Source organism: Sturnira hondurensis, unplaced genomic scaffold (assembly GCF_014824575.4).
Source record: "Sturnira hondurensis isolate 20B ecotype Veracruz unplaced genomic scaffold, ASM1482457v3 Scaffold0007487, whole genome shotgun sequence".
In the NCBI taxonomy this organism is placed as follows: domain Eukaryota; kingdom Metazoa; phylum Chordata; class Mammalia; order Chiroptera; family Phyllostomidae; genus Sturnira; species Sturnira hondurensis.
The window spans coordinates 1,255,007-1,267,183 of NW_028080118.1; the positions used below are offsets into that span (position 1 = coordinate 1,255,007).

The 12,177-nt window shown below is 53.9% G+C and overlaps 1 protein-coding gene across 2 annotated transcripts; it reads right to left on the reverse strand.

The window, feature by feature from the left end:
* Positions 1–4,078: 4,078 nt before the first annotated feature.
* Positions 4,079–5,407, reverse strand: SOX3 (SRY-box transcription factor 3). 2 transcript variants are annotated; one of them, XM_037052639.1, is made up of 3 exons: positions 5,147–5,182; positions 4,413–5,083; positions 4,079–4,322 (listed from the first exon to the last, which is right to left on the reverse strand). In XM_037052639.1, the coding sequence occupies exons 1-3, from the start codon at positions 5,180–5,182 to the stop codon at positions 4,079–4,081; spliced, it is 951 nt and encodes a 316-aa protein (XP_036908534.1). The 2 variants fall into 2 exon arrangements, with proteins under 2 accessions (XP_036908534.1, XP_036908533.1); XM_037052638.1 differs by having other exon boundaries at positions 4,079–5,407.
* Positions 5,408–12,177: the final 6,770 nt, after the last annotated feature.

Consider the following 12,177-nt stretch of genomic DNA (forward strand, 5'->3'; position numbering starts at 1 on the left):
CCCTCCCCATCCCAAGAGGGCAATGAGGGTTACTCAAGCCCTTGGGTTTATGTGCCTCCTGGGTCCTCAGTGGCCCCTGCTTCCCGCTGTTGTGCTTGGCTCCCAAGGAGGTCTTTTTCTCCAGTGAGTGGGTCTGAAGAATGACAGAGCCGTCACTAATCGGCTCCTGCTTCTGCTTACCGAGGAGGGCACTTGGCGGGCGGGGGCGGGGTGGGGGGCGGTTGGTCTGGTCCGCTTGTCCTACTTGTGTTCACTGCAGGCCCCAGCCGGAGGAGAGCTAGAGGATTACTGCTCCTGGGGTTCCCTGCCCCCTCCTTGCCCCAAAACAAATGAAGGGAAAGCTGGAACTTTCTTCTTTCACAAGGAGATACAGTTTTCTGTCTTTGTGATTGTGGTGGTGGTGGTGGGGAAGGGGGGAATATATTTCAAAACTGCCTTTTCTGGAGATAACAGGAATATAATCTTATCAGGGAAAATTGAAAAGTGCAAGAATATATAAAGAAGGCTAACCAGTATTCGGGATTCATAATACTACCCTGCATTTTTGCACATTTTCCCAGTCACATATGCTTGTTTAAATAGGCCATACAAACCAAATATACGTTTATGTATCTTGCTCTTTTCACTTTGTGGTTCAAGCACTTTCCTGTGTCATTAAAATCTCTGTGCACACAATTGAGATCTGCAAGTAGTCTTTTTTAATAGCAAATTTTGTATATAACCTTTTCCTATTTTGTTAGGCATTTGGGTTGTGTGTAACTTTTACCATTGTAGGGGAGATCTGTGATAAACGTCTTTGTTTATGAATCTTTGCCTGCATTTTGGGTGACCTCTCCTCCCGTAAATTTCTAGAATGGGGGTTAATGAGAGGAGCTGTATAGACACGACAAGAAAGAAAATCTCTATGTAGGGTCATTCCCACCTAAAGGTAGCTCTGGTCCTGCTTGTGGAAACATAAAAGAAGCTGTTTTTTTCCCCCACTCTGTAAGGACCCTGTGCTCTCCACATCACTTCGTTTGCAGAGTGGTGGCTCCTTAGGTGTCTCTGTTAGGAATGACCTCTTTTCTCTAGAGACTTGTGCGATTGTGAGTTTGAGAGGCAGCTGGGACTGGATTATCACTGGTTTCTCTCAGTCCTGTGGTACAGCAGGGAGCCCTCCAGGCCTATGCTGCCATAGGACCTGCTAAGCAACCTTGAACAGTGTTTCCTCAAATGCAAAACAAGCCAGAAGAGTGTTTGGGGTATGATGGGATTTTGTTATTGTAGGCACTTAAGTAGCAGAACCCTTATTTCCAATTTAATCTTACAAGAACCCCACTCTGTAAAGCAGATTAAGGGGCAGTTGTTCTGGTAGAGGCGTGTACGGGAGAGCGAGAGTGCCTAGTGCTCCAGTTTGAAAACTCTGGCCTCGATGATAGAAGTTTCACTCCGATTCCGTTCAGTTCTGGTCCCTATTGGTGAAGTTTTAAAAAAATTATCTTTCATCTATATCCTCCAAATGTGCTGAGTGATGAAATCCTTTCTCTTAGAGGCAATTTGGAAATCACACAAGTGGAGCACAAAGCCGTGGATGTTTAGAGAGGGAGTGAGCAGTATGTGAGACCCACAGAAAGGGTGACCCTGGCACTTCTAAGAAGGAAACCGCACAATGGACTCTTCCAAAGAAGCAGTGTCAGTTTATTCCCGATTGGCACCGCCCTCTCAGCGGGACGGAATTGCTTGTTTTCACCCTCCCTTTCCTGGACTCGTTTCAGACCAAACTTGTGTGCACACTTGCTAGCAATTTGAACCCAGACTAACTGGTGAACAGGTATTTGCTGAGGCCCAAACATTGTGAAAGATATGAATGGGGATGTGGGTGTGACACGAGTTTCCTTCCGCCGCTGAGGCACTGGAGCACGAAGAAGGTGATCCTCACCTGCCCGGCAGCCTGTTCAGTTAGTTCCAAGCGCGGCAGCGCGAACCAGCCAGCAGGGGCCCGAGGTTTGTGGCCCCGGGATGGGAAAGGAGGCAGTAGTTTGGAGGCCTCGCCTTTGCTCAGCAGGGACGCAGCGGGCCCGGGAGGAGCACCGGGTGAAGGGCCGGGGTCTGTAATTCACTGTAGGGAGCCGTCCCAGCCCTTTCAGAACAGTGTAGGGTGGGGTGCCACGGGTTGGGGGAAGAATCCCGCCTCTGCGGGGGAGGCATGGCGCTACGGTTCTTGGGAGACTCGACCTCTCTTGTAGAGCTTAGGCTTCAGGATCCGCAGTGATGTGTAAAAAGCGGGCACGACCCCCGAAATCGTTTAAAGTCCCTGCCCCTCCCCACGAAGCCAGGCCGGACCCTCAGGTGAAAGGCTGACCGGCACAAAGCCGATTGAAAATGCGGAATTCGAACCAATTTACGGGCGATTCTGTCGTCCAGAGTCCTAGCAGAACTCAAGCAAAGAAAATTGCGGTCAGGAGTGGGTGACGATAAAAAAACAGTGCACCAGGCCGAACTTATTGGAAAGTCCGCGTTTAGACATATACTGGGTTGGCGAGGTAACAGGATTAAAGGGATTAAGGAAATCACCTCAAACAGCTGAGCAGGCGATAAAAACAAAAAACACTGCTCTATTTGTTTTCTTCCTACGCTCCATACAGATACCTTGGAGCCCAGTGCAGGGAGCGAAACGAAAGGCCTTTCGGGGGACGCAGAGGCACAGTCAAGGGTCAGGGGTTGGGGAAGGTCGGTGGGGAAGGAGCAGAATGCAGACTTGAGGTTTGGGATGATGGGAGGCTCTTCTAGAAAACCAGTAGGTGGACGGGGTCAACAAGTCAAAAAGGAAAAGCCATCAGAGAAGTTTTACAGATGTTTTAACATCTAGGGTGTATTTTGAAAAAACCAGACTTATCGTTGAACGCTGGTTCTCCGGCTTCTGCCACCAGGGTTGAATGAAATATATTTATTCGCTGCTAGGGATTCCTGTAACCCATTTATTTGTAATAAGATAATTGGGATTTCCGAAGGGTTTTCGTTCTGTAAATATTTCAACTCGGCTTAAGTGTCTTCCCGCCCCAGTGCACAAAGGTAAAAGTGCCCCCTTTTTTGGCCCGTTTCTTTGATCTCTCCGCACTATCAACAAGTGCGTGGCTGCAGGAGGTTCGCTTCAGCTAGTGTGCTGCTCCCAGAAAGCCAAACTACTTTCTCCTCGGACTTTCAGGTGAAAAATATTGGGAGTCGCTGTGTTTCTGATTATGAATAATTAAAAAGAAACCATTTCCGATTCTCCCGCCCCGAGGACAGCATCACGGTTGCAATGCCCAGTGGTGGTCCCCTTCCCAACCCGCACCTAAACTTTCAGGCCCGGAAAATTATCAGGACTCTATTATGTTGGTTATAAAATTTATTGATCTCTCATTTAAGAATTAAGAGTAAACCCTTGGAAAAACACCAAACAAAATAGCCCCTTCCCCACAACCCAAACGAAATTCAACAACATTAGCGCGACGAAATATCAAATATTGACCACAGCAGAAATCACAACTCAGCAAAGTAAATGCGTACTGGACGAACTGTCCCACGGCCAGGCGCGGCGAGGAGGGAGACACACGCACACCTGGCTATAAATTAACATTGGACTTAGCTGCCGCGCTGCTCCGCGCGGTCAGCTCCCCCAAACCCACGAGGAAAACAGATGCAACGCGACTGGGGGAGGGGGCGTTGCAGATTTCGGGCCAGCATCACCCGAGAGTACGTTTCTCCCACTCACTCACTCCACGGCTAACAGTAAACTAACGAGACAACATTTTCAAATGCAACCGGAAAACCCAGGAACCCCGGAGGAGGAGGAGGGCTGCTTTTTCTTGGCAAAAACATCACAGCGGTTTCCAGCCTACAAAAGGGGAGGGAGGGGCGGTCGAGCTCTAGAAAGTCCTATATCCGATGATCTGGACTTTTTTGTTTTCGTACAAAACCCGACAGCTACAGCAAACTTTGTCCTCCCCTTCTCGATACAAGGCAACAGACCCAGGCAAGCAAAGCTAAACAACAAGGCGTCCCCACTGGGGGGTGCAGGGTGGGGTGGGGCGCAGGGGTGGCGAGCGCAGGCTGGCGCTCAGATGTGGGTCAGCGGCACCGTTCCGTTGACGGCAGTCCCCGCGCCCTGGTAGTGCTGGTGTACGGTGTGAAGGCGGCCGCCAGGCAGCGGCGAGGCGGCATCAGCAGCGTCCCCACCGGGTGGCAGGTACATGCTGATCATGTCTCGCAGGTCGCCGAGGCAAGCGCGCTGCGAGTGCGATGTGATGGCGGGCGGCGGTGAGCTGGGCTCTGTCTTCACCACCGTACCCATAGGGCCCAGGCTCATGGCGGCGGCGGCGGCGGCGGCGGCAGCGGCGGTGGCGGGCTGCTGCCCGTAGGCGGCGGCGGCGGCTGCGGCGGCAGCTGAGGGCGCCATGCCCCCGTAGCCCGAGGCGGCGGCGGCTGCAGCGGCCGCGTTCATGTAGCTCTGGGCGCCGGGTGGCATCATGGGGCTGTACTGCAGGCCTGCCATGTCGTAGCGGTGCATCTGAGGCAACGCGGGCGGCGGCGGGCTGCTCATAGTGGCGGGCTGCGCGTAGCCCAGCTGCTCCTGCACCAGCGAATACGCGCCGTTGGCCCAGCCGTTCACGTGTGTGTACGTGTCCAGGCGCTGGCCCACGCCCACCGGGCTGCTGGCGGCGGCGGCAGCGGCTGCGGCGGCGGCGGCGGCGCCGGGGGGCAGCAGGCCGCCGGGCAAGGAGTACTTGTCCTTCTTGAGCAGCGTCTTGGTCTTGCGGCGGGGCCGGTACTTGTAGTCCGGGTACTCTTTCATGTGCACGGCGCGCAGTCGCTTGGCCTCGTCGATGAACGGCCGCTTCTCGGCGTCGGTCAGCAATTTCCAGTCGGCGCCCAAGCGCTTGCTGATCTCAGAGTTGTGCATCTTAGGATTCTCCAGGGCCATCTTGCGCCGCTGCCCGCGGGACCACACCATGAAGGCGTTCATGGGACGCTTCACGCGGTCCTGATCACTGCCCCCGCCACTCGCGCTACCGCTGTTGCTGCCGCCGCCTGCGTTCGCGCCGCCGGCTGCGTTCGCGCCACTCTTGCCTGCACCGCCGGGGGCTGCTGGGCCGCCCGCTCCTGAGCCTGGAGTAGATGGCCCCACGGGGTTCTTGAGTTCAGTCTCCAGGAGGCTGTACATGGCCGGAGCGGGAAGAAGGTGCGCCAGAGTGGCGGGAGGAGAAGACGCTCCCGGGGCTGGAGCGGCCACGGTGAAAAGGCCTGGGGACTCCGTCGGAGGGGCGCTTGGGGGCCGGTGGGCCAGCGGGTCGGGCGGGAAGGACAGGCTTGCCGAAGCGCTCCGCGCCAGCTCTGCAGGAACCCGCAAACCACTCTCACCTGAAGCGCTGTCTCGAACCGGTCGCATTCGCAGTCTGGCCGGGCGCTCGCCAGGCCCCTTATATACCTGCTCGGATTCCCCCAGGGTTGGGCAGGGTCCGCCCCTTGCCTCCCAGAGCCCCCGTGATTGACAGCTTTCCAGTGTTGCGCTCTGGCCAATCGTCACGGAGCCCCCGTTAGTCCCCACTGAAAAAAGAAAGTTCGGGGAGCCCTTTCGTTCACCCCCACGCCCCTTCTGGGCCCGGTGACGTGCTGAGAGTTGTTCAGGGGGCGGGAGTCCCGGAGAGCCACTCAGATACCACCAATTAGGGTCTCAAAAAGTTTGAAAGAACGAAACTCTGGGAAGTGATAGAGGGGGGAGGGGACGCATGAGCAGGATTGGGGGGAAGGGGCAGAGGGGCGCCCACGGGGTTTTAGAAAACTAGTTTACAGCCCTCTCAGGGCCGACCGATGCCCGATCCCAAGGCCACCATGCAAAGCTTTCTGCTGTCTGCGCGAGGTCCTCCAACTACTTCTGCTGCCAGCGCTCGGACGCTGGGCATCGCCAGCATCCCGGAGGGCTTGGGGACTCTTAGCGCAACCGAGGTGTCCCGGGATGCTGCTTCGAGAAGCGCTTCCTGGAATCAGCCCCTCTCCAAGCGGAATGAGCGGGGTCAGGGGCTGTTGCGCAGGAGACAGGCTTCAGGACAGCGTAGCGCTCAAGAAGCCGTGAGGCTCGGAGGTGGTTGGTGTGAGTTGGAGCAGTCAGCTTTCCACTGCCTGCGTCGGGCGAGGGACTCAGAGCCGACGGTGCCGGGAGTGTGTGGGTGGGGGCGGAGGGGATGTTCGGGCCTCGGCTGTCTAGCTCCAGGCCCCCGCTTAGCGGCCCCTTTTTGTCTCTGCTCTCTGGCCATTTCGGTTTTTCCAGTCCGATGCCCCTGAGGGGGAGGGTCGGGCCCCTTGGAAAATCCGTTTTCATGGCAACACGGAGCCTCTCCAAGCGAGAGAAAAGTTTCTTGGGGGGGGGGGGACGGTGGCCGGAGAGGAACCGAGGCGGTCCTTGGGGCGGACCATGGGGGCCCCCTCCACTGGCTGCGCACCTGCCAGGACCACTGAGTGCTTGCTGTCGCTGTGCATCCGCGCTGCCTCCTCGGCGAGCAACCTCTGCTAACGGATTCCGTCCTTCTTTTTTGTGTTACAGCCTTCCTAACCGGAACTTCGAGACTCGGAACTGGACAGTAACCCATATTGTCGGGTTGTCTACCAAAGAGTATTGGCGTGGAAACCCCGGCTGCGGGGAGAGGGAACCCCAACAATCGCCTCCGCCAACCCAAGCGAGTTGCACAGCGTTTGAAACTCCCAGAATAGCCCGAGGCGACGGGTGGAAAGGAGCAACCAGCTGGGCAGAAGTGGTAGAAACTGAAATAAGGTGTCCGAGCGTTCTGGGCTCTCTGCCCCGCCCCAGTCTCGTGGAAAGATGGGGAACCAAAAGAAAGATGTAAATCCAAAGTGTGAAACAAAAACAAACACCCAGGCTTTTAGTTCCTTAGCGCTAATGCAAGACTTGGCGATTCTCCACCGCCTGCCTGCACGCCGGGAGCTTCCCTCTTTCCTGTATGAATTGCAGGCCAGCCCCCTCTGGGGCTGGCAGACTGCTGGCACCAGAATCCCGTCGGCCACCCGTCATCATCTCTTGGAAGTTTGAGTCACGAACTCGCCCTTGAGTTTTGTTCCTCCATGTCTACGTCCTCAGTCCTCATGTTCATCAGGACTGAAGGAAGCAAACGTCCACAGCCAAGGGCTGCGATCATTTGAATGGGTGTACAGATTTCGAGTTTTAAAGCGAACTATCTGGAATGGTTCTGTATGGGGGGTTTTGTGTGTGTGTGAGCACGCAAAGCACGTGCACGAATGTGCACACGTAAGCTGACACTGAATGAAAGGCTCATCTCAGAATGATTGGGTGATTCCCCACCTGCACCTGTTTTCTTGGCAAACTGGGCTGAGAGTCAAATTTTCCTAGGCAAACCCACCTTCTCCCAAAGAAGGCACTGTGCAGTAGCCCTAGGCTCCTGCCGCCTTTTCCAGAGGCCCTCTTGGGTTCTCTGGGCCTCTGAGGCTGTTGCTAAGTGAAGCGCGTTTTAGGAAACTACCCAACCGGCGCGCGGCCTGGCGTCCAGTAGCCTGACAGATGTCAGGATTCCTTCCAAGTTTTAAGACCCCGTTGTGGTGACAGCGCCTGGGCTGCATATTTCTCGAGGCAAGGGATTCGGTACTGGGCCTGCACTCCTCCTCGAAGCAGATTATCTGGGGACTAGTCACTGCCCTCAGCCATTTGTCAATTGACCATTTCTAACCCAAGATTTGGTGATTTAGGTGAGCTCATTTGCATGTTACACCCTTCTGTGCGATTCACGGAAATCCTTTGCCGGTATCTGACACACACTCCTACACTCTTGGATTCCTTCGGAAGCGGTGATTAAATTCTCTGTGCCTGGGGGCCCCGGGGTGGTCTGCCCAGCAAAGTAAGAGTCTCGCCGATTTTCTTCGAAACGTTTCCGAGGACGTGCTCAACCCTTACTAGCGTTTCGATAGATAAAAGTTTCGATTATGGACGTGGGGAGATGGGGGAAGGCTGAAAAAAAAAAAAACAACTATTGGCCCACCAGCAGTGCAGGCGTAGCCACCAGGCGAGAGGCGGGATACTTCCCTGGGGGTTGGAAGAAGCATCACCGCAGGTACTACCGCCCGAGGGGCCTCTGTTCAGTGGGGGGCTGCGGGGAGGCAAGACGGCCGGCAGAGCTCCAACCGGTGTCTCCGACACGCAGTCTGCACCCAGCGAGGAAAGCAGAGGGACACAGCGAGATCCACGGCCAGTCTTTCCCAACCTCTTCAGAAGAGAGCATGTTCGGCAGTTCTCTTGTCCTCCAGGACCTCCGGGAACCCGTGGGCGGTATACAGAGTCCCGGGCGGCGGGCTGGGAACTGGGCCAAGCAACCCTTCTCATTCCCCCGCCCTCCCTGGAGAGCTCGGGCTCCTTTCGACTGGGGCTGGACCTGGGTCTCCCACGACCCAGGGCGCGGCAACAGCGCCGTTTATTGGCTTCGGTTGGAAACTTCACCCTGAGGCGCCCCTTCCTGCACTCCAGGGCTTGTAGATGGCCCCAACCCTTCGAGGAGAGGCAAACGGCTTCGCCCTAGGACACAAGTGGTCATCCGGGAGGGTTATCGCAAAACTCGGGGGAACTAGGCTCTACCATGGTGGTCCCAACGGGTTCCAGGTGCAAAAGGCGCCCCATTCTTCCTTCCTCTGTTTTTGAGCCTTGCTTGGCAGAAATCAGGTGTCCCAAGGGCTTCATATGTGCAAAGTACACTTTTAGCAATTGTGCCTTAGAGCTATTGGTAAAGAGAGCAGAGCGGGAGAGTGGTTGTCCCACCGGTGGCGCGGGGGGGGGGGGGTGCGGGCGTTGATTCCTTAGCACCAACTGCTCATGAGGGACGTTTTTCGGTGTCTCTTGCTCGATTAGGACCCAGCCTCTTACAAGGAGGTGCCGTGTGCCTGCAGGTTGGGGTAGGGTGGAGGTGTGTCGTCGTCTGCTGGAAGGGTCGGGGGAGGGGGGCTGAGGTCTGACAATAGGGTGGAGCGATCGCCTTTTCAAGTGCATCCGAACCCAGTGAGCGGTCTGGTTTTGAGGAAGTGCGAAAAATTTATCCTGGCGGCTCTCAGAAACGCTTTGCTTTCCAGCAGAAAAATGTTTGCTTATCTAAAGGCAGTAATTCCTGTTTCTAATTTGAGAACACCTCTGGACTACTTACTCTGGCTCCTAGCCAAGGCTGCCTTGATCAAGAAATCTGAGGCTTGGATCTGTTGTAGAACCAACCATCTCTTGTAAAAGGCCATACAGGTCACCAACACTTTAACGGGGTGAAAGAGACAGCACCTTCTATTTCTCAGAGCACTCAGTTTGATCTCACTCCCTCAAATAGCAGCATCACTGGCCCTCTGCCCTCCTCCGCCCTCCTCCGCCCCCCTCCGCCCCCATCAAACACTTATTACAGGTCTGGAAAGGAGCTGAAGACCCTAAACTGTCCAGTGCAGATTGCAAACAATGATTTAGTTGATGCTCTCTAAAGGAATGTTACTAGGAGCTATGGACATGTGAGATGACATGGTTCTCCAGGCACCATAAAGTCTCTAATGGGAAGCACAGCTGTATTCTGTTGCACTTTGCTGTAGCTTTTTGTGGGGAGGAAGGGTATACTTTCATAAGTGCGTTTTGGAATTTGATTCACTTTGGTTAGCTGAGCTGTTCTTGGTAGATACACTAGGAATCCCGAGGCCCACAACTTGGATCTTAGTTGCCAAGATTCCTTTCAACACAGGGTATCAAGATATTAATGACCAGCACTCATTTTCCTAGGTGCGAAGTAACTACAAGGAAATTGACAATTTTCTCTTCAGCGCCCCCTTGCCCACCTCACAACCCGAACAACAACCCAGAACTGCCATCTCCCGGGAGGAAGACAGGCTCTACCCGAGAACTGGGTCCCACTTTCAGAGGATCTTCTGGGTCACGGTCGCCGACCTCTTTGCCTCTCTCCCTCCACCCCCAACAACACCCCCCCGCCACGCCCCGCGCCGCTCCCCGCCCCAGTTCTCTGCACCCCTTTAGGCCTTCAAGCTGCCAAAAGCTCACCCCGGGAGCCTGGCATTCTACTGTCAGGCCTGCCCGCCACCTTGGCCTGTCACCTTTTCCACTTTCTAGTGTGGCTGCGAAGGCGTGGCCCTCCACAGCGGCAAGGTGGCCTGCTAGGAGCCCAGTCCCCCAAAACCACGTAAAAATCGTTATCAGCACGTAATGTTTGAGTTTTTCCATGTCCTCACAAGTCAGACAGCGACGGGGGCGGGGGAGGGGGGTGACGCGGCTCAGGTCCAGCAGGCCTAGTAGTGCTCCCCAGGAAAGGATGCCTGTAAAATCATGTGACTTTCATGCACCTCCAGTGTGACCAGCCAAGATCATTAGCCGAGGGCGCCTGGATGCTGACGAGAGGCATCAAATTCTAAACTTCAAGGCAGGATTCAGCTGCTCGTTTCCTCCCTCTTCTCTTTTTTTCTTTTTACTTTTTTTTCATTCTCTTTTTAAAGAGTGGAGAGCCATGGAATTGGATGCGCGGAATTTCTATGTTCTCTTCGTCTCTTTTCGGTCATTTCATTTCACTAAATCATTGTCGTACACCTACTGTGTGCTGTGTTGGGCGCCAAGCCAGCCTTGGGGTGACATCCCGCTCCTTTCATTCCGCAGCCGAAAGCCGCTGCGGCAGCCGGTTAAAGCTCGGGAGGGCGGGGGACTGGTGCGCCGCGGCTGGCAGGGGCCACGCGGGTTCGGAAGCGCGAGCGCGCTTTTCCGGGCCGCGCCCACAAGGCCCGCCCCGCTGCGCCCGCAGGATGCTCGGGTGCCTGGAGCCCGGGCTGCCCCGCGTCCTGTCGCCGCTCTCTCAGCCGCAGGCGAGCGAGGCTCTGGGGCTGTTGCTCTAGACAGAGAGCTGGGCGGAGGACGCCGCCCAGGAACAGCTGACGTGCCGCTGCTTGTCAGGTACGAAGGATGCCGATTTTCAGGAGGACCCTTTCTGCGCGGGTCGGCGGCCAGACAGTGCGACAAAGCGAGGTCTTTCGCGAGGCCTCGTCGCGCTGCCGTTTTGGCGCCTAGGCCGTGGTCACCCCAATTCCATTTCTCCGGAAAGCGTCCCTAGGTTATGACCTCGAGGCTTTGCTAATGTGATGTTTGTGTAATTAACACCGTCTCCCCCTGTTTAAAAAAAAAAACCATATTTCCTCTCCGAGAACAACCCAGCTTTCATTTGAAAAAGCAACGGGAAGAACCTTAAATAACCCTTTCTAATAGGAAAAAAACGCCCCTTTTGTGGAATGGTTTCTTTACAATCTTATTTTCTAGTCCCAATGGCTATCCCTTTATGAGTTATATTATTAAAGAAATCCGACACTAATTGCGCCGATTTAACTTGTTAATTAGTTGCAAATAAACTATTCATTAGTGGTAAAATAAAATAAAACCCATGTGCCTAGATATGATTCCACATTCACATATTGTAGTGTCTGCATAGCATAGGCATACTAAATTAAGTTCCTAAAAGGTTTCTCCTCAGGATAAATAATTAAAATATATTCTACTTTAATTGACATTATAGAGGACATAAATGAGCTTTTCCTTTTAGAAAGAAATAGCCATTTCTAAATAAAGCTTGCAGTCTGGAGAATGGAGGCTTCAGCCAAATGAATAGTCATTACTACCTTTTCAACGACGTGGGCCTTTTGATCAGAAAAGAAATTAGCTCTAAAAAACAGACAATGGAAGCCTGCCCTGCAATAGGAAGAAAATTAGACGGCCAAGGCTCTTCACAACACCTATTTCTATAAACCATAGAGCTCCTTGCTTTTCAATTACAGCTGTTCATTTCATATAAGGAAAGGGGAAAAACAGGCCTCTAATGTAAACTCGCTTTTACTATAAAGCCTGGCTGCTGGCGCACAGCCAGGCTGACTACTTACTATTGTTTTTAGTCTTCTCATCAATTAGCTAATACTATATATTTTAAATGACTCCAAGGGTATTCACGGACTCTCTCCCCCCTTCCCTACCCAGACAAAACCTAAGCTGGACTCCCATGAAAGGGCTACCATTCGGTGCGCTGTCACTTAAATGTATAAAGTTTAATGTTTTTATTGTTCCTGAGAGAAAAACCATATTGAAAACCCTTCTTTGTTTTTTTCCCTATATTTCTTAGTTCATTATTGAAAGAC